This window comes from Ranitomeya variabilis, chromosome 2, assembly GCF_051348905.1.
Source record: "Ranitomeya variabilis isolate aRanVar5 chromosome 2, aRanVar5.hap1, whole genome shotgun sequence".
Classification (NCBI taxonomy): domain Eukaryota; kingdom Metazoa; phylum Chordata; class Amphibia; order Anura; family Dendrobatidae; genus Ranitomeya; species Ranitomeya variabilis.
Genome location: NC_135233.1, coordinates 634,440,731 through 634,467,699, shown reverse-complemented (window position 1 = coordinate 634,467,699; position 26,969 = coordinate 634,440,731). Strand labels below are relative to the sequence as shown.

General features: G+C 44.4%; 1 protein-coding gene across 1 annotated transcript in view; it reads right to left on the bottom strand.

The window, feature by feature from the left end:
* The window catches only part of KMO (kynurenine 3-monooxygenase), a 705,013-nt gene that overhangs the window by 529,864 nt on the left and 148,180 nt on the right, over positions 1–26,969 (bottom strand). Inside the window, exon 2 of the mRNA XM_077292788.1 lies at positions 19,866–19,935. Coding sequence (XP_077148903.1) covers positions 19,866–19,935 — 70 coding nt within the window. The remainder of the gene's footprint in view (positions 1–19,865; positions 19,936–26,969) is intronic.

Below are 26,969 nucleotides of genomic sequence, written 5' to 3'. Positions count from 1 at the left end.
TGTTATACAGGTCTCATTGCAGGCCCCAAAAAATGTTGTCGCTTATTAACGTCATACAGTAGGGGATATCTCTCTTTGAAATTTTTTGGAGAAGATCTTCTTTGTCAAACAGGCATCATCCACACTGAAACAATTCTGTCTTCTGTGAGTAACGTGATTCATCACACCATATTTCACCTTCTCATTTTGTGCCGCTGAAATTCAGCTGTGTGCAGAGGTTGTGCAGAGTAAAAAATCTATTTTTTAGTTGCTAACAATATGCTTCTAGCACACTATTTGAGCAACATGGGGAAAAAGCAAGGTCGTGGTGGAAGGGGATTCGGCTTGGTGTTTGAGGTGTATGTGAGATAGGTGTTAATGTTTCTGAAAGCACTAGTGAACCAACAAGGTGATGTCCTATCCAAAGACAACTGACAACTGCTATTACTGTATATTGTAGTGTTTAGTGTGCTGCATTGCTCTCGTGTAATTGCAGGCTCGGATATCTTTAGCTTTTGCTGCTGCTGGAGATGTTAACGAATTTGTGGAAAAGTGAACACTCCTGGTTGGGTGTCTATCTGCTGGGATGGATGTATTGGAAGACCAATCGGTCCCTATTATAATATTTCTACTGTTGTAAAATTGATGACACTTTGTTGATGTCTGCCATTAATTTTTGGAAATGTGAACACTCCTGGTTGGGTGTCCATCTGCTGGGTTGGATGTAGTAGAAAACCCTTCGGTCACTATTATACTATTTCTACTGTGGTGAAATTGATGTCACTTTGTTGGTGTCTGCCAATACATTTTTGTAAATGTGTGGACTCCTGGTTGGGTGTCCTTCATGTGTGTTGCCTGTAGCAGTAGGCCTCCAATACCAGCAGTCCTCCACTCTCTTTGAGTCCACTACCCGTGTTACTATCCTTACATTACAACAATAGTAATCTACGAAATGGATATGTGTGCTACCTGAGTGTGGCTGAGCATCAATTTCAATTTTTTGTTTTGTTTTATCACTTATATAGCGCCAATAATTCAACATTTGCTTTTTAGACATTTACAGACATTACTGGCACTGTCACCATTGGTACTCACAATATAAATTTACTATCTGTATGTCTTTGTAGTGTGGGTAGAATAATTACTGGGAGTAAACCCTTGCAAACACGTGTAGAACATACAACCTCTTTGCAGATATTGTCCTTGGTGGGGTTGGAACACAGGACACCAGCGCTGCTATGTTTTTGTGTTGATGACTGAACATTTCTGTGGTTGGAAAGCTATCACTGCAATGCAAACTATGTGGCTCACTGCTGTCTTGGGGAAAACCACTGTCAAGATTGTCTTTCAGCATGCTTTGGTACAGCAGCATGGACGCGTCTGTTTCCAGGGGGGAAGCAACTGGCAAAATTTACTTTTGTATTGTGAATAGAACACACTGGCCACCCAGGAGTCTGCACTATTTCAAATCATAACTATACGGGTAACAATCATGTTGCAGATAGTGCTGCAAGAAGGCGCTCATGGGTCAGTATCTTTAATGAGGTCCAACTCCACAGTGTGTTGTTGGTGGGATAACACTCAAGCTTACTTCCTCCATCCAATCTTGACCACCATGGACAACATAGAGGGAATCATTATCGTCTTCATCTCCTAACTGTTGCACGTCCATCACCTCTTCCTTCTCGTCCTTTTCATGGTCCTTCTCCTTATGTTCCTCCTATGGCAACCGCCTGTGATACAATAGACCTGAACTTATAGATATTGTTATAGATAACCATAAAGGAATCCTCCTCTGCTTCCTCCTCTTCCCTCGGGACAACCAACACCTAGTCCTCACCTAGACATTTAAAGTGTGTTCCAGCATGTAAATGACAGTAATAGTGATGCTGATGATGGCATTGTCACCGCTAACCATCTTAGCAGCCATTAAGATAACATGCAGAAGGGTGGCAAGGTACTTCATCTGTGTCCACTACGCATGTGTGATTTGCACCACGTCCATACTTTATTGTGCCAGGCTATGAAAAATGTCATGCTGCATCAGTTCTTGACGGTGTTGCTAGAGTCGCTGCACAAGTGCAGAGTTTAATTCCATGGTGTGGTCATATTGCATATCAACCGAAAGATCTCTATACCAATTGAAGTGGAATGTTGGAAGTGGGCACACAATTACAGTGCTTTCTGCAGCAGCACATCCAGGCTGGAACAGTGGAGGAGGAATTGCTGTATGATCAGGTTGAGGATGCGAGCCATGCGAAGCATGTGTGTAAGGTTGGCCCAGAGTAGGGCTGCCACCAGGTTTGCTTTGCTGTCGCACACAGCCTTCCCTGGCTCCAGGTTGAGTGTAAACAGCCATTGCTGAAACTCAGCGTGGATAGCTGTGCACAAATGTTGATCTGTATGACTGCAACCTCCAAGGCATATTAATGTAAAGATTGCCTGATTGCGGTGAACCCTGGCTGCGCAGTACAGGGGTGGAACATGTGTTTCATTAAGGCAGAGGTTAAGGGCACAGGTGGAGGCAGAAGCACTAGAGGTACTGTTACATAAAGAGGTTTGTTCTGCAAGGTGACAAGGTGTTTGGTGACACCTTGGTGTCTACTATAAAATAAAGATTATTATTAGTGATGAGTGAATATGGTTGCTACAGGGTTCGTGCTGATACTGACCGAGTGACGGAACTTGCGTCTAATCTGACATTTTACCGCCATATAGGGCCACCATTTCTCTAGCAGCAGGCTTCTCTCCTGCACGGTGGACCCCGGGCTGTGAATGCACCTATAACAACTCATATATTTACTCGGTGCGTTCCGCCAGCTGTAACAGGCGGTTGGAGAGTTTTGACTTTGTAGGAAAACAAGTGTAATTGGGGTGCCCATCTCATGATCCATTCCAGGGTTTATTCCTGTCTGCCCTTTTTCCGGGTGGATAATGTCAAGGGTTAGCCTTTGCTCTGCCTCACTCTGGGTTCAGATTTGCTATTTAGCTCCCTTGAATCTTGCTGGCAGTGTCAGCTACAGTTCTGCCTTTGGCGTGTGAACCGGACTCTGGTAGCTCTTCATTTGTCCTGCTGTGAACCCTGCCTTGTCCCATGTCTGTTAACTCCCTCTGTCTGCCCTTTTCCCAGCATTTCTCTGTTTGTCTGTTTGATTCTCTGGTACCTGACTTGGCTCGCATTTTGGACTCGGTTCTGTTTTCTGACTTTGTCTTATCCGCTTCTAAGTGCTGCTGAACCTCCTGGCTTGTCTGACCATGTTTACTGCTTATCTCTTCTTGTACTTCTGCTTCAGATTGTATTTTGACCGGGCTTGTCTGACCACTCTCTCGCCACTTGGTGGCGCCTGTGCTGCTGATCTGCAGTGCTTCTCTGTGTACACAGACTCACTTCCCTCCCAAGCTCCCTCTGGTGGAGGTTGCATTATACTGCACTGCAGCAGCATGACAGCCACCATTGAGGACTGTACTGTGTGTGATGTTAAGGTGGAGGAAGAGGAGCATTTGCCACTTGATGCAGCGCTTTCCATCTACTGGAGCACATGTTCTTTCTGGCCTTCATCTGCAAAGCTTACTGCTGTATGGCTGCCAAAGAAAGGAAGTGGGGTAGCTCATCCAGTAACAGAAGTTGTAAACATTCTGCACAATTGCTCACAGCAGCAAACCAACCCGACTTCTCATCCCTCATATCATACCTTTCTCACAACTCTAAACAGCTATTCAGTATTTTCAATTCTCTCCTCTGTCCACCAGCTTCCTCTCCTCTCAGCTCAGCTGAAGACTTTGCCTTACCACCTGTGAACTTGACACAATAACATCCCACCTCATTCCAAATCTTACAACAGTCTTCATCCCAAGCCTAATCCTCCTCTTCAACCTGTCACTAACAACTGGTGTCTTCCATCCTGACTGAAACATACTGTACCTCGATCACATCCATCCTCAAAAAGTCCACCTTTGACCCATCCTCTGTGTCTAGCTATCGCCCCATATAATTTCTCCCTAATGCCTCCAATTTACTGGAACAACACATCCATTTTAAACTGTCCTCCCACCTCTCCTCTTGCTCCCTTTTTGACTGCTTACAATCTGGCTTCAAACCGCACCAATCCACTGAAACTGCCCTGACTAAAGTCACCAATGCACACCAGTAAAAAGAAACTACCCCTATCACAATACTCTTTATTAATTTATCAGAAAATGGATAAGAAAGAAAAAATCACAAAACCTTTATAAAAAAAACCTCTCAAAACAGGGGGAATATCAGCCCAGGAATCTGGGCAGCGGCTCATGAGGGGTAAAAACAATGATATGCCTTTACTGTCCCTAGTAGACCCTTGGATCTGATAGCCTTCCTATCAGTGGAGTTTGGCACCCTAAATTGCGATGTGGCACCCCCGCTCCATGGCGGCTGTCTCTTCAATCTATAGGCAGTCCATTAGTCTATCAATACCACAAACAAAAAACAACTGACTACAGATCAAAATTGATCTATATCTCTTGTTAGCACTTATAAATACTGCACCCAGCAATAAATTAACAGTCTATGATCTGTATAGTAACAAGACCTTAATGCTCCTGTAACACCCCTGGTAACCGGTTGTTACAGTGATGTTGCCTTCCTTTCGGGGAGGGTGATATCTTGCTTGGAGTCAAGGAGGATTCTCTTTACCAGGTAACGCACCCACATACAACACATTCCAAATCCAGGCCAGAAGGGGGAGCTCTGAACCTGGATTCAGGGGGGAGTTTCGCCGGCTTTAACCCCTTAGCGACCTTTGACGCATACGCTGCGTCATGAAAGTCGGTGCCAAAACGACCTATGACGCAGCGTATGCGTCATGGAGGGATCGCGCTCCTGCAGATCGGGTGAAGGGGTTAACTCCAATTTCACCCGATCTCCAGGAACAGGGGGAGTGGTGCTTCAGCCCAGGGGGGGTGGCTTCACCCCCTCGTGGCTACGATCGCTCTGATTGGCTGTTGAAAGTGAAACTGCCAATCAGAGCGATTTGTAATATTTCACCCCAAAAAACGGTGAAATATTACAATCCAGCCATGGCCGATGCTGCAATATCATCGGCCATGGCTGGAAAACCTAATCTGCCCCCACCCCACCCCACCGATCGCCCCCCCGGTGCTCCGTTACGGGGTCCGGTCCCCTCCGTCCGCCTGCCGGCTCCCCCGTCCTCCTGCCCGCTCCCCCCGTGCTCCGGTGCCCCCTCCCTGTGCTCCGGTCCCCCCCCCGTGATCCGATCACCCCCCCCTACATACTTACCTGGCCTCCCGGTGTCCGTCCGGCTTCTCCATGGGCGCCGCCATATTCCAAGATGTCGGGCGCATGCGCACTGCGCCCGCAGAATCTGCCAGCTGGCAGATTCGTTCCAGATGTATTTTGATCACTGCGATATAGCCTATCGCAGTGATCAAAATAAAAAAAAGTAAATGACCCCCCCCCCCTTTATCACCCCCATAGGGAGAATAATAAAAATAAATAAAATATTTTTTTTTTTTTTCTGCTAGGGTTAGGGTTAGAACTAGGGTTAGAATTAGGGTTAGAATTAGGGGTAGGGTTAGGGGTAGGGTTAGGGCATGTGCACACAGTGCAGATTTGGCTGCGAATCCGCAGCGGATTGCCGCGGATCCGCAGCGGATCGGCCGCGGATCGGCCGCGGATCCGCAGCGGATCGGCCGCGGATCCGCAGCGGATCGGCCGCGGATCCGCAGCGGATTGGCCGCGGATCCGCAGCGGATTGGCCGCTGCGAATTCATAGCAGTTTTCCATCAGGTTTACAGTACCATGTACACCTATGGAAAACCAAATCCGCTGTGCCCATGGTGCGGAAAATACCGTGCGGAAACGCTGTGTATTTTCCGCAGCATGTCAATTTTGTGCGGATTCCGCAGCGTTTTACACCTGTTCCTCAATAGGAATCCGCAGGTGAAATCCGCACAAAAAAACACTGGAAATCCGCTGTAAATCCGTAGGTAAAACGCAGTGCCTTTTACCTGCGGATTTTTCAAAAATGGTGCGGAAAAATCTCACACGAATCCGCAAAGTGGGCACATAGCCTTAGGGTTAGGGTTGGAATTAGAGTTAGGGTACCGTCTCACAGTGGCACTTTGATCGCTACGACGGTACGATCCGTGACGTTCCAGCGATATCCATACGATATCGCTGTGTCTGACACGCAGCAGCGATCAGGTACCCCGCTGAGAATCGTACGTCGTAGCAGATCGTTTGGAACTTTCTTTCGTCGCTGGATCTCCCGCTGTCATCGCTGGATCGTTGTGTGTGACAGCTATCCAGCGATGCGTTCACTTGTAACCAGGGTAAACATCGGGTTACTAAGCGCAGGGCCGCGCTTAGTAACCCGATGTTTACCGTGGTTACCAGCGTAAAAGTAAAAAAAAAAAAAAAAAAAACGTACATACTCACATTTCGGTGTCCTTCAGGTCCCTTGCCGTCTGCTTCCCGCTCTGACTGTCTGCCGGCCGGAAAGTGAGAGCACAGCACAGCAGTGACGTCACCGCTGCGTTCTGCTCTCACTGTACGGCGGCACTCAGTCAGAGCGGGAAGCAGACGGCAAGGGACCTGAAGGACACCGAAATGTGAGTATGTACGGTTTTTTTTTTTTACTTTTACGCTGGTAACCACGGTAAACATTGGGTTACTAAGCGCGGCCCTGCGCTTAGTAACCCGATGTTTACCCTGGTTACCCGGGACCTTGGCATCGTTGGTCGCTGGAGAGCGGTCTGTGTGACAGCTCCCCAGCAACCACACAATGACTTTCCAACGATCACAGCCAGGTCGTATCGCTGGTCGTGATCGTTGGTAAATCGTTATGTGAGACGGTACCCTTAGGGTTGGAATTAGGGCTAGGGTTGGAAATAGGGTTAAGATTAGGCTTGTGGTTAGGGTTAAGGATAGGGTTAGGGTTGTGTTGGGGTTACAGTTGTGGGTAGGGTTGGGATTAGGGTTAGGATTAGGGTTGGATTTAGGGTTACGGGTGTGTTGGGGTTAGGGTTGTGATTAGGGTTATGGCTACAGTTGGGATTAGGGTTAGGGGTGTGTTGGGGTTAGTGTTGAAGTTAGAATTGAGGGGTTTCCACTGTTTAGGCACATCAGGGGTCTTCAAACGCAACATGGCGCCACCATTGATTCCAGCCAATCTTGCGTTCAAAAAGTCAAATGGTGTGCCCTCCCTTCCAAGCCCCGACGTGCGCCCAAACAGTGGTTTACCCCCACATATGGGATACCAGCGTACTCAGGACAAACTGGGCAACAACTATTGGGGTCCAATTTCTCCTGTTACCCTTGCAAAAATAAAAAATTACTTGCTAAAACATAATTTTGAGGAAAGAACAATTATTTTTTATTTTCACGGCTCTACGTTATAAACTTATGTGAAACACTTGGGGGTTGAAAGTGCTCACCACACATCTAGATAAGATCCTTTTGGGGTCTAGTTTCCAAAATGGGGTCACTTGTGGGTTTTTTCTACTGTTTAGGCACATCAGGGGCTCTGCAAATGCAACATGACGCCCGCAGACCATTCCATAAAAGTCTGCATTTCAAATGTCACTACTTCCCTTCCGAGCCCTGACGTGCGCCCAAACAGTGGTTTACCCCCACATATGAGGTATCAGCGTACTCACAACAAACTGGGCAACAAATATTGGGGTCCAATTTCTCCTGTTACCCTTGTGAAAATAAACAATTGCTTGCTAAAACATCTTTTTTGAGGAAAGAAAAATTATTTTTTATTTTCACGGCTCTGCGTTGTAAACTTCTGTGAAGCACTTGGGGGTTGAACGTGCTCACCACACATCTAGATAAGTTCCGTGGGGGGTCTAGTTTCCAAAATGGGGTCACTTGTGGGGGGTTTCTACTGTTTAGGCACATCAGGGGCTCTGCAAACGTAACATGATTCCCGCAGACCATTCCATCAAAGTCTGCATTCCAAATCGTCACTACTTCCCTTCCGAGCCCCGCCATGTGCCCAAACAGTGGTTTACCCCCACATATGGGGTATCAGCGTACTCAGGAGAAACTGGACAACAACTTTTGGGGTCAAATTTTTCCTGTTACCCTTGGGAAAATTAAAAAATTCTGGGCTAAAAAAATATTTTTGAGGAAAGAAAACACATTTTTTATTTTCACGGCTCTGCGTTATAAACTTCTGTGAAGCACTTGGGGGTTCAAAGTGCTCACCACACATCTAGATAAGTTCCCTTGGGGGTCTAGTTTCCAAAGTGGGGTCAATTGTGGGGAGTTCCTACTGTTTAGGCACATCAGGGGCTCTGCAAACGCAACGTGACGCCCGCAGAGCATTCCATTAAAGTCTGCATTTCAAAACGTCACTACTTCCCTTCCGCTCCCCGACGTGTGCCAAAACAGTGGTTTACCCCCACATATGGGGTATCAGCGTACTCAGGAGAAACTGCACAACAACGTTTGGGGTCCAATTTCTCCTATTACCCTTGGGAAAATAAAAAATTGTGGGTTAAAAAATCATTTTTGAGGAAAGAAAAATAATTTTTTATTTTCATGGCTCGGCATTATAAACTTCTGTGAAGCACTTGAGGGTTCAAAGTGCTCACCACACATCTAGATTAGTTCCTTGGGAGGTCTAGTTTCCAAAATGGGGTCACTTGTGCGGGAGCTCCAATGTTTAGGCACACAGGGGCTCTCCAAACGCGACATGGTGTCCGCTAATGATTGAAGCTAATTTTCCATTCAAAAAGCCAAATGGCGTGCCTTCCCTTCCGAGCCCTGCCGTGCGCCCAAACAGTGGTTTACCCCCACATATGGGGTATCATCGTACTCAAGACAAACTGGACAACAATATTTGGGGTCCAATTTCTCCTATAATCCTTGGGAAAATAAAAAACTCCGGGCTAAAAATCATTTTTGAGGAAAGAAAAATATTTTTTTATTTTCATGGCTCTGCGTTATAAACTTCTGTGAAGCACCTGGGGGTTATAAGTGCTCACTATGCATCTAGATAAGTTCCTTGGGGGGTCTAGTTTCCAAAATGGGGTCACTTGTAGGGGAGCTCCAATGTTTAGGCACACAGGGGCTCTCCGAACGCAACATGGTGTCCACTAACGATTGGAGCTAATTTTCCATTGAAAAAGTCAAAGGCGCGCCTTCCCTTCCAAGCCTTGCCGTGCACCCAAACAGTGGTTTACCCCCACATATGAGGTATCGGCGTACTCAGGAGAAATTGCCCAACAAATTTTAGGATCCAATTTATCCTGTTGCCCATGTGAAAATGAAAAAATTGAGGCTAAAAGAAAATTTGTGTGAAAAAAAAGTACTTTTTCATTTTTACGGATCAATTTGTGAAGCACCTGAGGGTTTAAAGTGCTCACTATGCATCTAGATAAGTTCCTTGGGGGGTCTAGTTTCCAAAATGGGGTCACTTGTGGGGGAGCTCCAATGTTTAGGCACACGGGGGCTCTCCAAACGCGACATGGTGTCCGCTAAAGATTGGAGCCAATTTTTCATTCAAAAAGTCAAATGGCGCTCCTTCCCTTCCGAGCCCTGCCGTGCGCCCAAACAGTGGTTTACCCCCACATATGAGGCATCAGCGTACTCAGGACAAATTGGACAACAACATTCGTGGTCCAGTTTCTCCTTTTACCCTTGGGAAAATAAAAAAATTGTTGCGAAAAGATCTTTTTTGTGACTAAAAAGTTAAATGTTAATTTTTCCCCTCCTTGTTGCTTCTGCTGCTGTGAAACACCTGAAGGGTTAATACACTTCTTGAATGTGGTTTTGAGCACCTTGAGGGGTGCAGTTTTTAGAATGGTGTCACTTTTGGGTATTTTCAGCCATATAGAACCCTCAAACTGACTTCAAATGTGAGGTGGTCCCTAAAAAAAATGGTTTTGTAAATTTTGTTGTAAAAATGAGAAATCACTGGTCAAATTTTAACCCTTATAACTTCCTAGCAAAAAAAAAATTTATTTCCAAAATTGTGCTGATGTAAAGTAGACATGTGGGAAATGTTATTTATTAACTATTTTGTGTCACATAACTCTCTGGTTTAACAGAATAAAAATTCAAAATGTGAAAATTGCAAAATTTTCAAAATTTTCGCCAAATTTCCATTTTTTTCACAAATAAACTCAGAAATTATCGACCTAAATTTACCACTAACATGAAGCCCAATATGTCACGAAAAAACAATCTCAGAATCGCAAGGATCCATTGAAGCGTTCCTGAGTTATTACCTCATAAAGGGACACTGGTCAGAATTGCAAAAAACGGCAAGGTCATTAAGGCCAAAATAGGCTGGGTCATGAAGGGGTTAAGTATTCTGGTCAGGAGGAAGAGTTAGTTTAGTCTGGAGCAGACAGTGAAGGGAGAGGAGAGGAGAGCAGACAGCGGAGCCGTGCAGCCGAGGGGTTGAACCCGAGGGGTTGAAAGTGGTGGAGCTACTGAGGAAAGGGCACAGTGGAGAAGGAAAGAGTCTCAGAGGGGAACTGTGACCGGGCACACTCAGAGCCAAAAAGCAGGAACCGGGCACCGGGAGTCCGTGGCTGTGGTGTACTCCAGGACACACTTCAGAACCGGATGGCATAGAACTATATGTGATTTGCTCGCACCACACCTGAAGGTGAAGCAGCACCTGAAGAGCTCGGGTCGTGATAGAGACCCTATAAAACGGCTCAAGCTGCCCACCATATGGGTAACTGTCCCAGGACAGGAGAGAGAGGACTTTGCCAGCAAGCTCCAGACAGCAGGGACCTGGCAAACTAGTGTGAGTAGGAAGGCTTACAGACCTCACCTGGGAGAGGGATCCACCTTTGCCTCCAACCCGGGTGGGCCATACCACCAACTGTTCCTGGTACCCTGGACTGTGGACTGCTACCAGTAAACCAGGTAAAGATGTTACCACTTTGTGTCCTACATTTATTTGCCGGCATACACGATCCTTGCCAGCACACCGGGAGCCCTGGGGACCCTGCTTCACCTGTGGGAGCGTCACCACCTTGCTGCAATAACATCACCCCAGAGGACCCCTTTAAGCAGTGTCAGTCCCCTCTGACTGAGAACCACAGGTGGCGTCACGAACACAAACTTTATTATAAATCCCTTTGGAGACTTTTCCCCTTTATTTGGGTGCCTAGGGCCATGGACCTGGTAGCAGCCACCGTGACATCCCCTTTACGTACCGGACCAAGCACCCAGTATCCCAACTGCCATGGTGGGCGACTCATTTTAGCATCACGAACAGGATGGACCGACCCATTGAAATGGGTCCTGTGCTCCATGGACTGTAATGGACTGTGTAAAATTGTTTGATTGCCGCCATTATTGCACCATGAGGCGGATAAAGAAAAGAGAAGATGTGTTGCCATTAGTGTTGAGCGATACCTTCCGATATGCAAAGGCATCGGTATCGGATTGGATCAGCCGATACCGGCAAAATATCGGATCTCGCCGATACTGATACTTGATACCAATGCATATCTATGGGACACAAAATATCGGAATGGTTCCCAGGGTCTGAAGGAGAGGAAACTCTCCTTCAGGCCCTGGGATCCATATTCATGTATAAAATAAAGAATAAAAATAAAAAATATTGATATACTCACCCCTCCGGCGGCCCCTGCTCTTAGCGGTGCCTCCGTTCCTAAGAATGCCGAGTTAAGGACCTTCGATGACGTCGCGGCTTGTGATTGGTCGCGTGACCGCACATGTGACCACTCACGCGACCAATCACAAGCCGCGACGTCATCGCAGGTCCTTCACTCGCTCATTCTTAGGAACGGAGGCTGCCGGTTGCAGCGGTTACAACCAGGGCGCATCAGAGGGTGAGTATATCCCTATTTTTTATTTTTATTCTTTATTTTACACATGAATATGGATCCCAGGGCCTGAAGGAGAGTTTCCTCTCCTCCAGACCCTGGGAACCATACACTGGGAACTTCCAATTCCGATTTCCGATATCACAAAAATATCGGAACTCGGTATCGGAATTCCGATACCGCAAATATCGGCCGATACCAGATACTTGCGGTATCGGAATGCTCAACACTAGTTGCCATGGGTGGAGTTCAAGAACCGGCATGAAAGCTGGATCCACCCCCTACAGAGACTTGAATGCCACCAAAATATGTCTGTCACCAGGATGGAACCATCCCTGGAGATGGCCGGCGGGAGAGTGGAGGAGAGACCGCCCACGAAGTGAGGGGAACGCGGGAAAGCATGGCCACATCATGGCTACATGCTACCCAGGAGAAGCAATGGCGGACAGCAGTGGAGAGCCACTGGGACTTGTCGACACCAGAAGAGAGGTCCCCGTTCCACAGCAACAGGAAACCCCAGACCTGAAGACTACCTTGGATCTGGAACTCCTCAGCGCAGAGATGGAGGAGCTGACCCGACGACTCCTGCGGACTCAGATGACAGCGGTGGCCACCTGAAAAGAGTCCCTCATCCGGAGGATGATGACCACACAGCCTCAGACCATACCACCCATGCTCACAGCCCCAGAGGAGCCGGAGGGAGCGATGCTGCCGCAGGAGATGGAGCTGACAAAAGACTCACAATGGAGCACACCGCCGGAAGTGATATATACCAGGAAGGGTCATCTAGCCAGAAGTGACGCAATTGTGTGTTTCACAGTGGAGCGCACCACTAAGAGAATCATGTGACCGGAAGTGACGTAATGGTAGTCGTGTACATTCCCATCCATAACAGGGAAGTGCTAAAGCATAACAGCAGGCATAGTGCAGGCCAAGCGGTCCCCAGCATCGCACATTATGCCCAACAATGCTTATATGTAGTGTGCCCCCAGGTGGGCTGCTGGAGAATAATGCGAATATCACCACCTATGGGCCCAACTGTGCAAACAGTACTATATCAAATGTCCATAGGCATCAAAAGAACAGTGACCCAATATATATTATGGTCATAATAAACAAAAATGTACATAGAGTTAAGTAGTGTATTGTGTCACATATAGAGCCATCAGAATAAATTAATGGGGGTCCTGTATGGGAGAAAGAACACACAAAGTACACTGGACGCTGGGGTGTTCATATTAGCACTGATTGTGTCTGGTCATGCTGTCTTCGACATCCTGGTTGACACCTTGGTTTTTCCTTCTTTTTTTGCTACTGCTATTGACCATTTTGATATTCTCAGCTGGACACTATATTATCTTGACATGTTGGATATTTGACTCTCAGACAATCATTACTATGTCCTTCACCTGTCCGACGTGGAGATTTTGGCTAACGGCCCTTTTCCCTGGCTAGTAGTATCAGCCCCCAGTGGGTGACTTTCCCTCTGCTGGTTATTAATAATCGACGGTAGCCCACGCCATCTTTTTTTCTTCATTTTACATAGGATGTACACAGCAGGTTCTGCATATAACTCCCATCATTGTCTCCTGGTCGATCTGACTTCAGCGCAACCAGGTGGCAATAATGGGAGCCGTCTTCAGCAGCCGGCGCCTGGTTTCAGCACAAACTGTACTACTTTTTCCCTGGTGCCGCTATGTGCCTCGCTGATGACACATGAAACTCATCCATGTGTCATCAGTGTCCATGTGTGTGACATGCATTTTGTCTATGCTGAGCAAAAAAAACTGACACCTACTGTTCTGGCACGGACACAGAACACAGACTCCTTCAGGAAGTTCAAGTTACTGTTTGGGTTCAGTCCTGTGAACACCAGGTGTTTGTTGCACTGTCATGCACATGACAGTGCGGCAAACACTGTTTCTGATCGGCGGTAAAATCATCACGACCGGTCAGACAGCCAGTTCCCATGCTGTCAAATGACAGCGTTAGCCCGCAGCTGTGATCAGAAGTATAACGTTGATCTCCGGTCACCGGTGTTGGCTGATGGGACTACTGCTCCCATCAGCCAATGCCTGCTGCCGCTAATAACAGTGAGAGCAGGAGCGACTGATGGGGAGTGGGGAGTATTCATCAGCCGGCCCCACGTTGTAAATAAAGAATAACAAAAAAAAAGTGTGGGTTCCCCTATATTTTTGATAGCCAGCCAGGCACAACTCACAGCTGGAGGCTGTAACCCTCTGCTGTCAGCATTAGCTAGGCTGGTTATCAAGAATAGAGGGGTCCCCACTCTGATTTTTTGAATTAAATAAATAATTTAAAAAAAACAGCCTCGCTAAAGCAGACAGCTTGGGGCTGGTATTCTCAGACTGGTAAAGGGCCATGGATATTGGCCCTCCCAGCCTTAAAATAGCTACACGCAGCTGCCCAGAAGAGGCGCATCTATCAGATGCGCCAATTCTGGTGCTTTGCCCAGCTCTTCCCACTTGCACTGTAGCGGTGGCAAGGGGAGCTCATATTTGTGGGTTTGATGTCACCTTCGTATTGTCCGGTGACATCAAGCCTGCGGATTAGTAATGAAGAGGCATCTATAACACACCTATCTATTACTAATCCTATAGTTATATTGCAAATAAAGACAAAGCAAGTATAAATTCTTTTATTTGAAATAAAAACAAAACACACTTTTACTTTTATATTTAAAAATAAACACAGTTACAGGTGAATCTCACAAAATTAGAATATCTTCAAAAACTTAATTAATTTCACTGCTTCAAGCAGTGCCACAAGCTAATCGCCTCAATGCCATGCCACACTGATGCAGTAATTGATGCAAAAGGAGCCCCGACCAAGTATTGAGTGCATTTACTGAACATGCATTTCAGTGGGCCAACATTTCGGACTTTAAAATAATTTTTAAAGCTGGTGTTATAAAGTATTTTAATTTACTGAGATAATGACTTTTGGATTTTCATTGGCTGTAAGCCATAATCATCAACATTAACAAAAATAAACACTTGAAATAGATCACTCTGTGTGTAATGACTCTATATAATATATGAGTTTCACTTTTTCTATTTAAGAACTGAAATAAATTAACTTTTTGATGATATTTTACTTCTGTGCGAAGCACCTGTATACTCACCTAACACACATTCTACCAAAGCCTTCATCTTCTGTAATAAAACAAAAATTAAAAAAACAACAATATCCCTCACCTGTCCTTTGTTTTGTCCCACATCTTATTCCATGTCTGGGGGATAAACAGTTTTCAACCTGGGCGATGCCAAAATGTGACTGTCTAGGCTGAAAACCAATGATGAATGAGCTGCTGCGAGCTCAGTATCAGTGACTAGCGGTGACGTAATTGAGGTTACTGCAGGCCACTGAAGCTGCATTCTCTGCTGGGCTGAACTGCGGTGTCCTCGCTAGGGGAGATCCCCACTAGCACAGTGAGAAAAAGTCTCCTATTGCAGAGCCGTGTACAATGCAGTTCAAATTCACCGCAGTGAAATTCCCCCAGTGAACTGTAAGACTTTGGAGCAGCCTATTCAAATTTCTATATATATATATATATATATATATATATATATATATATATATATATATATATATATATACACTCACTGGCCACTTTATTAGGTACACCATGCTAGTAACGGGTTGGACCCCTTTTGCCTTCAGAACTGCCTCAATTCTTCGTGGCATAGATTCAACAAGGTGCTGGAAGCATTCCTCAGAGATTTTGGTCCATATTGACATGATGGCATCACACAGTTGCCGCAGATTTGTCGGCTGCACATCCCTGATGCGAATCTCCCGTTCCACCACATCCCAAAGATTTCATGTTGTTTACGCCAAATTCTGACCCTACCATCCGAATGTCGCAGCAGAAATCGAGACTCATCAGACCAAGCAACGTTTTTCCAATCTTCTACTGTCCAATTTCGATGAGCTTGTGCAAATTGTAGCCTCAGTTTCCTGTTCTTAGCTGAAAGGAGTGGTACCCAGTGTGGTCTTCTGCTGCTGTAGCCCATCTGCCTCAAAGTTCGACGCACTGTGCGTTCAGAGATGCTCTTAGGCCTACCTTGGTTGTAACGGGTGGCGATTTGAGTCACTGTTGCCTTTCTATCAGCTCGAACCAGTCTGCCCATTCTCCTCTGACCTCTGGCATCAACAAGGCATTTCCGCCCACAGAACTGCCGCTCACTGGATTTTTTTTCTTTTTCGGACCATTCTCTGTAAACCCTAGAGATGGTTGTGCGTGAAAATCCCAGTAGATCAGCAGTTTCTGAAATACTCAGACCAGCCCTTCTGGCACCAACAACCATGCCACGTTCAAAGGCACTCAAATCACCTTTCTTCCCCATACTGATGCTCGGTTTGAACTGCAGGAGATTGTCTTGACCATGTCTACATGCCTAAATGCACTGAGTTGCCGCCATGTGATTGGCTGATTAGAAATTAAGTGTTAACAAGAAGTTGGACAGGTGTACCTAATAAAGTGGCCAGTGAGTGTATATATACATATATATATATAATATATATATGTAAAATCTTCCTCATCATGTTAATCCCGCCCACTCCTCTGCTGTTGCACCAGTGATTTCGTCAGAATGCCATATTACTTGCCCAAGGATCGCATCACAATCCTCGATCTGGTCATCTGCTCTCATGACCCGAGTGTGACAGCATGTATTTCTATGCAGCTGTCGTGTACAAGTCAGGAGAGCAGACGGCCAATCCGAGGATTGCGATGCGATCCTCGGGATATGACAGTCTGACTAAATCACTGACACCGTCAGAGGGGTGGGTGGGATTATGGGTAAGGGAAGGGGTACATATTCATTAAGCATTTGCATACAGTGGGTACGGAGAGTATTCAAACCCCTTTACATTTTTCACTCTTTGTTTCATTGAAGCCATTTGGTAAATTCAAAAAAGTTCATTTTTTTCTCTTTAATATACACTCTGCACCCCATCTTGACTGAAAAAAACAGAAATGTAGTAATTTTTGAAAATTTATTAAAAAAGGAAAACTGAAATATCACATGGTCATAATTATTCAGACCCTTTCCTCAGACACTCATATTTAAATCACATGCTGTCCATTTCCTTGTGATCCTCCTTGAGATGATTCTAATCCTTCATTGGAGTCCAGTTGTGTTTAATTAAACTGAAAGGACTTGATTTGAAAAGGCACACATCTGTCTATATAAGACCTAACCGCTCACAGTGCATGTCAGACCAAATGAGAATCATGAGGTCAAAGGAACTGGCTAAGGAGCTCAGAGACAGAATTGTGGCAAGGCACAAGTACACAAGGTTCCTAAGAGCACAGTGGCCTCCATAATCCTTAAATGGAAGAAGTTTGCGACCACCAGAAGTCTTCCTAGACCTGGCCATCCAGCCAAACTGAGCAATTGTGGGAGAAGAGCCTTGGTGTGAGAGGTAAAGAAGAACCCCAAGATCACTGTTGCTGAGCTCTAGAGATGCACTAGGGAGATGGGAGAAGGTTCCACAAAGTCAACTATCACTTCAGCCCTCCACCAGTTGGACCTTTATGGCAGAGTGGCCCAACAGAAGCCGCTCATCAGTGCAAGACATATGGAAGCCCGCCTAGACTTTGCAAAAAAAACACATGAAGGACTCCCAGGCTATGAGAAATAAGATACTCTGGTCTGATGAGATGAAGATAGACCTTTTTGGTGATAATTCTAAGTGGTATGTGTGGAGAAAACCAGGCTCATCACCTGCTCATCACCTGCCCAAATATAATCCTAACAGTGAAACATGGTGGTGGCAGCATCATGCTATGGAGGTGTTTTTCAGATGCAGGGACAGGACGACTGGTTGTCTTTGAAGGAAACATGAATGTGGCCAAGTACAGAGATATCCTGAATGAAAATTTCTTCCAGAGTGCTCTGGACCTAAGACTTGGCCGACGTTTCACCTTCCAACAAGACAATGAACTTAAAGGGAACCTGTCACCACGTTTTTGGAAGATGGGATAAAAATAGCGTTAAATAGGGGCAGAGGTGGGCGTTACATTAGTGTGTGTGTTATGCGTTTATTACCCACCTAAGTTGCCGAAATAACTTTGCAAAGTCTCCGTTTTCGCCTGTCAATCAGGCTGGTCTGGTCACATGGGCGTGGTGTCTTCACCCAGATTTGGCGTAGTTTTCCGTTGGTGGCGTAGTGGTGTGCGCATGCCCAAAGTCCGGAATCCTCTTCCAGGGGATTTAAAATAGCGCGGTGTTCGTTATTGCATTGGTGATCGGTGGGCGCGGCCATCTTCCTTTGGCCGCGCGTGCGCAGAAGCGGCGCTCTGCTGGCCGCGGCTTCAGGAAAATGGCCGCGGGATGCCGCGCGTGCGCAGATGGATATCGCGGCGGCCATTTTCCTGAAGCCGCGGCCAGCAGAGCGCCGCTTCTGCGCACGCGCGGCCAAAGGAAGATGGCCGCGCCCACCGATCACCAATGCAATAACGAACACCGCGCTATTTTAAATCCCCTGGAAGAGGATTCCGGACTTTGGGCATGCGCACACCACTACGCCACCAACGGAAAACTACGCCAAATCTGGGGGAAGACAACGCCCATGCGACCTGACCAGCCTGATTGACAGGCGAAAACGGAGACTTTGCAAAGTTATTTCGGCAACTTAGGTGGGTAATAAACGCATAACACACACACTAATGTAACGCCCACCTCTGCCCCTATTTAACGCTATTTTTATCCCATCTTCCAAAAACGTGGTGACAGGTTCCCTTTAAGTACACAGCTAAAATAACAAAGGAGTGGCTTCAGAACAACTCTGTGACCATTCTTGACTTGCCCAGCCAGAGCCCTGAACTAAACCCAATTGAGTATCTCTGGAGAGACCTGAAAATGGCTGTCCACCAGCGTTCACCATTCAACCTAACGGAACTGGAGAGGATCTTCAAGGAAGAATGGCAGAGGATCCTCAAATCCTGGTGTGAAAAACTTGTTGCATCATTGCCAAGAAGACTCATGGCTGTACTAACTCAAAAGGGTGCTTCTACTCAATACTGAGCAAAGGGTCTGAATACTTATGACCATGTGATATTTCTGTTTTTTTCAGTCAAGATTGGGTGCAAAATGTACATTAATGAGAAAAAAATGAATTTTTTGGAATTTACTAAATGGCTCCAATGAAACAAATAGTGGAAAATTTAAATGGTATGAATACTTTCTGTACCCACCGTAAGCTTGACTTGCGCTCAACAAAACATTTTCTTGGGCTTACAGGAACTCAACGGGGTCACATACAAAAATAAATCCGAAATATCGGAAAAAGGCTGCCCAAGCATACCATTAGTAGTGTACATAAAAATGACCTGACAGATACCCTTTAACGACAATGATTTTCTTACATGCCAAAAAAAAAAATGACTAAACTTCACCAATCTACCAAAATGTTAAAAATGGACAGCACACGGATTGCACATTCATGGGATCTGTGTAATTTTTATGGCTCCAAAAACTAAAATCTACAGTATGTGATGATTTTGTGGACACATCATTGACATGTGAACAGCCCAAATAAAATATAATGAGGACATGTTCTATCTATGGAAAACAGATACAACATGTACGTGAAAAATAAGTCTGAATGAGGCCTAACGATACTATTAACAGGAATAATCAAACTGTTCTGTTTGTGCATAGGAAGAAAATACTGCTAAAATTAAGCTGAAATACACCAGCAGAACATTTATCATTTTTTTTCTATCGCTGTCACGTATTGTACTCGTCTCTAAGTATGATAGTTATGTTGAAAACATTTCTGTGATTAAAAATTCCATCTATTCATTTGAATAAGGGTTGCTTTTGCAGCAAGAATGTACATTTCTGAAAGCCTTATTGATATGAATGAGAGTTGTAGATTTTTTTTCTCTAAATCAATGTGTGAATATACCCCAAGATCCCAAAGTAATAAGGCACTGCTAAATGGTATTGTAGTAACTACATACTAACATTAGGCATGGTGAAATTGTTTGGCAAATATACCGTAGCTTTATATTTATTGTAAAGAAAAATACCTACCTTCTCTTGCTTCATAAAGTTCAACTAGGAATCCTTTCTTAGCAAAAAAGCAAGCATTTAAACTTCCAACCTGTAACACACAAAAGTAATATATATCATTTGAAGTCTCCCTCTTATGTGCACAAAGCTTTAGGGCTCCCTCAGACAGAATAACACATGTGTAACGTGTGCGCGGTACGGTAGTAACGGGAGAGGTACTAGTCTCATGCACCCCGGCACGGCAAATGTGGGGGTCCTGGCTGAGTGTGTGGACTTGTGTCCTAGGGGAGATACACCCATGCGGGCTGCATGTAACCGATGACCCTGGTTTGCCAGGACCAGTTGTTAACCAGTTTATGAAAGGAGACCACAATTGAAAATTAAACTTCTTTTACTGAAGAAAAAATTGATATGAACTAGGTGAAGTAAGCAAGATCTTGATAATTAAATGAGTAACATGAATTACCCATGTGTTTGGGGGGAAATGAAGGATGATAATACATATTCCCATCATGTTGTACCAATCACATGCCCAAGGGAGTGGTCCAGGTCGTACATACAGTACAGACCAAAAGTTTGGACACACCTCCTTATTTAAAGATGTTTCTGTATTTTCATGACTATGAAAATTGTACATTCACACTGAAGGCATCAAAACTATGAATTAACACATGTGGAATTATATACTTAACAAAAAAGTGTGAAACAACTGAAATTATGTCTTATATTCTAGGTTCTTCAAAGTAGCCACCTTTTGCTTTGCACACTCTTGGCATTCTCTTGATGAGCTTCAAGAGGTAGTCACCGGGAATGGTTTTCACTTCACAGGTGTGCCCTGTCAGGTTTAATAAGTGGGATTTCTTGCCTTATAAATGGTGTTAACAGGTCTGAGACTGGAAGTCGCTGGCTGTCTCCAGGTGTTAACAATCCCAGGTGATTGGCAGGCTACTTGTTAGGTGTCGAGTTCCCACCGCTGCACAGGGGGAATCTCGAGCCACCTCTGCTGTGGTCTCCCATTCTTCTTCAGCTGCAGTGGAGCCTGCTCAGTGGAGACGTCGGTCCCAGTGTCCGGCTCAGGCAGATACTGTGCGCTTGGTTACTGCTGATCTTCCAGGCTCAGCCATTGTAACCAGCACTGTTCTGCGGCGAGCAGATGCTCCTGGGGCTAAGTCCTGCTTTTCCGCTACTGAGCATGCCCAAGGGACGACCTCTCATTGGAGGTCGAGGGTCACATCCTCAGGTCCTGAAGCAGTTCCTATTGGACCACTAGGAAGGTCCTGGAGAGCTTTCTCTATAAAAGGTTTGCATGGCCGCAAAGCAATGCGCTACTATCAACTTATGTTTATGAGCTTAGCTACCTTGTGGTCTGTGTCTGCATGTGCTCAGGATCGGCTGTATAACCACTAGAATTCCGGCACCTCCGGAGAGGAGTTTGTGTGTGTGAATTTAGGGCTGGCGTATAGTCATTAGAAGTCCGGCACCTCCGGAGAGGAGTTGTGTGCTGATGCTGACTGTATGACCACTGTATGCTACCTGCTCTGTTAGTTAGCTGTGATCCTCTGTGAGGTTAACAGGGCACAGCGTTATCCTAATCCCGGTGACTCTGTGAAGCAACAGAGTTCGCTCCTATACAGACCGGGTGACGGAACCCGTGTCTATTCAGGCGTTGAACCACCATATAGTGCCGCCATATACTAGCAGCAGGTTCCACTGCTGCACGGCGGACCCCGGGCTGCGAACGCACCTATATTATCTCAATATTTACTTGGTGCATTCCGCCAGCCCTAACACTACTTAACTGAGATGTTTCTCCCAGATCACTGCCAGACATTCAGCCAAGTGTGGTTTGTTCTCTCTGTGACTTGTGTTCTGTATGTTGATCTTTCGTTGCCTGGCCTTGGATCTTTCGTTGTTCTGACCATCCGTCAGTTTAACCCCTTCTGCTCTGATCCACTATCCTCCTGGTATTCTGAACATAGAACGCTATCTGACTATGCTTTTGTCTCTTTCTTCTGTTTATGACATACCCTCCTAGCTTCTGACCTTGGACTCCTTGACTACCCTGACTTAGAGCTTGGCCGTGAGAAGTGACTAGCATCACAGTGTGCTTCCATATTGTTTGTAAATATGCAAAATAGCAACAAATAGGAACAGTAAGTATTGTTTATACAATTTATACAATCCCAGTATAGATCTAAATCAGAAACATAAGTCTCCATGAGTATATATCATATGGGGAATGTATAGTGTATCAGCAGAAAAATATATACATAGAGTATAAATGAATGAAAATGTAGATATTACACATAGAATAGGGCATTAAAATGCATAAGGAGTAGACATAAAAGTGATGATTGCCTATAATATAATATAACCACTTAGTTTAGGTGATCCCCTACGTGGATTATATACATATACAGGTGCATCTCACAAAATTAGAATATCATCAAAAAGTTAATTTATTTCAGTTGTTCATTACAAAAAGTGAAACTCATATATTATAGAGAGTCATTATAAACAGAGTGATCAATTTCAAGTGTTTATTTCTGTTAATGTTGATGATTATGGCTTACAGTCAATGAAAATCCAAAAGTCATTATCTCAGTAACTTAGAATAATTAGCAAAAACACCTGCAAAGGCTTCCTAAGCATTTAAAAAGGTCTCTTAGGCTATGTGCACACGTTGTGGATTTTGATGCGTTTCCGCAGCGTTTTTGGACGCGTGGAATTGCATCAAATCCGCAGTGTAGTGCACAAGCAATGTTAGTCAATGGGAAATTGAGAATTGTTGTGTCACTGGAGGCCTATAGAGCAGTCACATCTCCTGATGTGACAGCTCTATAGGGGAGATCGTCGTGGGGCACTCGTTATTAAATGGACTACATCGGACCAGGGGGTATTTGTTTTGGTTTATTATTTTAATTTTTTTTGCAGGAGATCGAGGGCATCGCATGGATTGGCAAAACAATAAATATGGGAAAACTGTGTAGTGTTTGATTTCATCCAAATACTTTATTTCTGGCTGTGTGTTTATAGGATTAGTAATGGATAGGTGTCTTATTGACACCTCTCCATTACTAAGCTGGCTTAATGTCACCTTACAATACAAGGGTGACATCAACCCCACAAATATTACCCCATATGCCGGGGCAGTGGGAAGAGAGAGGCTGTGAGCTGGTATTTGTAGCCGGGGGCAATATCCATGGCCCCTTCCTAGGCTATGAATATCAACCTGCTGCTGTCTGCATAGCCTTTTCTGGCTATTAATTATAGGACCCCACGTCGTTTTTTGGTGGGTCCCTATTTTAATAGCCAGTAAAGGCTAAATATACAGCTGCAGAATGATATTCATAGTCTGGGAAGATCCATGTTTATCCATGGGTATTAAACCCCTTCCTAGGCTATAAACACCAGCCCCCAGTCTCTGGCTTTCCCTCCCTGGTGTATAAAAATTGCGCGGGAGCACGCCATTTTTTTTTCTATTTTTTTTTACATTAAACATATATTGTGGGACACATAGACGAGATGTGTCCCACCACTACTGACAAGTATTGGGGTGGTGGAGATACTTAGACGACATCTTCCTCCTGTGGACAGAAACCCAGGAGGAATTGTCTGACTTTCATGAGTATATGAATACATTAGTTTAGACCATTAAATTCACGTCGGTATCCTCTGTATCGAATATACAATTTTTAGATGTTTTGATAACACAGGAGAATGGCAAATTGAATACATCCCTTTTTGTTAAAGAGACAGATAAGAATGATTTGCTGTTTTACAATAGCCATCATCCTCAAAAAATAATAAACTTGATCCCACTGAGCCGACTATTGAGAATAAGGCAAATAATAAGTGAAGAAAAAAATTTGGATAGGGCTTTGGATACAATGATAAATACATTTAAGGACAGGGGGTACCCTAGGAAATTATTGACCACACATAAAAGTAGAGTAAAAAATTTAGATAGAGATTTGATATTATCTCAAAAAAATAAGAAAATAGAGATACTGAGGACACCACAAGTAACAACCTATTTGGAAGAAAGTAAAATTGTAGCAGGGGTGATAAAAAAAAAACATTGGGACATGTTACCTAAATGTTTACCAAGAGTAGAAGAATTACACATCCACCTTTATTTTCATACAGACGAAGTAAAAATCTAAGGGATCATCGGATATTCAGGGTCCTTTAAAAAAAACCAAATATCACAAATATATTTAACTGGAATACAAAGGAAAGGTTGTTTCCCATGTCTGGCCTGTGTGAACTGCCACCTAATGATTAACTCCTTTACCCCCAAGGGTGGTTTGCACGTTAATGACCGGGCCAATTTTTACAATTCTGACCACTGTCCCTTTATGAGGTTATAACTCTGGAACGCTTCAACGGATCCCGGTGATTCTGACACTGTTTTCTCATGACATATTGTACTTCATGATAGTGATAATAATTCTTTGATATTACCTGCGTTTATTTGTGAAAAAAAACAGAAAATTGGCGAAAATTTTGAAAATTTTGCAATTTTCCAACTTTGAATTTTTATGCAATAAAATCACAGAGATATGTCAAACAAAATACTTAATAAGTAACATTTCCCACATGTCTACTTTACATCAGCACAATTTTGGAACCACATTTTTTTTTAGTTAGGGAGTTATAAGGGTTAAAAGTTGACCAGCAATTTCTCATTTTTACAACACTATTTTTTTTAGGGACCACATCTCATTTGAAGTCATTTTGAGGGGTCTATATGATAGAAAATAACCAAGTGTGACACCATTCTAAAAACTGCACCCCTCAAGGTGCTCAAAACCACATTCAAGAAATTTATTAACCCTTCAGGTGTTTCACAGGAATTTTTGGAATGTTTAAATAAAAATGAACATTTAACTTTTTTTCACAAAAAATTTACTTCAGCTCCAATTTGTTTTATTTTACCAAGGGTAACAGGAGAAAATGGACCCTAAAAGTTGTACAATTTGTCCTGAGTATGCCGATACCCCATATGTGGGAGTAAACCACTGTTTGGGCGCATGGCAGAGCTCGGAAGCGAAGGAGCGCCATTTGACTTTTCAATGCAAAATTGACTGGAATTGAGATGGGATGCCATGTTGCGTTTGGAGAGCCCCTGATGTGCCTAAACATTGAAATCCCCCACAAGTGACCATTTTGGAAAGTAGACCCCCTAAGGAACTTATCTAGATGTGTGGTGAGAACTTTGACCCATTAAGTGATTCACAGAAGTTTATAATGCAGAGCCATAAAAATAAAAAATCATATTTTTTCACAAAAATGATCATTTCACCCCCAATTTTTTATTTTCCCAAGGGTAAGAGAAGAAATTGGACCCAAAAAGTTGTGGTTGTTCAATTTGTCCTGAGTACGCCGATACCCCATATGTGGGGGTAAACCACTTTTTGGGTGCATGGCAGAGCTCGGAAGCGAAGGAGCGCCATTTGACTTTTCAATGCAAAATTGACTGGAATTGAGTTGGGACGCCATGTTACGTTTGGAGAGCCACTAATGTGACTAAACATTGAAACCCCCACAAGTGACATCATTTTGGAAAGTAGACCCCCTAAGGAACTTATCTAGATGTGTGGTGAGCACTTTGACCCATTAAGTGATTCACAGTAGTTTATAATGCAGAGCCGTAAAAATAAAAAATCATATTTTTTCATAAAAATGATCTTTTCGCCCCCAATTTTTTATTTTCCCAAGGGTAAGAGAAGAAATTGGACCCCAACAGTTGTTGTACAATTTGTCCTGAGTACGCTGATACCCCATATGTGGGGGTAAACCACTGTTTGGGCACATGGTAGAGATCGGAAGGGAAGGAGCGCCGTTTGACTTTTCAATGCAAAATTGACAGGAATTGAGATGGGACGCCATGTTGTGTTTGGAGAGCCCCTGATGTGCCTAAACATTGAAACCCCCCACAAGTGACACCATTTTGGAAAGTAGACCCCCTATGGAACTCATCTAGATGTGTTGTGAGAGCTTTGAACCCCCAAGAGTTTCACTACAGTTCATAACGCAGAGCCGTGAAAATAAAAATTATTTGTTTTTTTTGCACAAAAATTTTTTTTTAGCCCCCAGTTTTGTATTTTTCCAAGGGTAACAGTTGAAATTAGACCCCAAAAGTTGTTGTCCAATTTGTCCTGAGTACGCTGATACCCCATATGTGGGGGGAACCACCGTTTGAGCGCATGGCAGAGCTCGGAAGTGAAGGAGCGTCATTTGGAATGCAGACTTAGATGGATTGGTCTGCAGGCGTCACATTGCGTTTGCAGAGCCCCTAATGTACCTAAACAGTAGAAACCCCCCACAAGTGACCCCATATTGGAAACTAGACCCCCCAAGGAACTTATCTAGATGTGTTGTGAGAACTTTGAACCCCCAAGTATTTCACTACAGTTTATAATGCAGAGCCGTGAAAATAAAAAATCCTTTTTTTTTCCACAAAAATTATTTTTTAGCCCCCAGTTTTGTATTTTTCCAAGGGTAACAGTTGAAATTAGACCCCAAATGTTGTTTTCCAATTTGTCCTGAGTACGCTGATACCCCATATGTGGGGGGAATCACTGTTTGAGCGCATGGCAGAGCTCGGAAGGGAAGGAGCGTCATTTGGAATGCAGACTTAGATGGATTGGTCTGCAGGCATCACATTGCGTTTGCAGAGCCCCTAATGTACCTAAACAGTAGAAACCCCCCACAAGTCACCCCATATTGGAAACTAGACCCCCCAAGGAACTTATCTAGATGTGTTGTGAGAACTTTGAACCCCCAAGTATTTCACTACAGTTTATAACGCAGAGCCGTGAAAATAAAAAATCCTTTTTTTTCCACAAAAATTATTTTTTAGCCCCCAGTTTTGTATTTTCCCAAGGGTAACAGGAGAAATTGGACACCAAAAGCTGTTGTCCAATGTGACCTGAGTATGCTGATAACCCATATGTTGGGGTAAAACCCTGTTTGGGCACACGGGAGAGCTCGGAAGGGAAGGAGCACTGTTTTACTTTTTCAATGCAGAATTGGCTGGAATTGAGATCGGATGCCATGTCGCGTTTGGAGAGCCCCTGATGTGCCTAAAGAGTGAAAACCCCCCAATTATAACTGAAA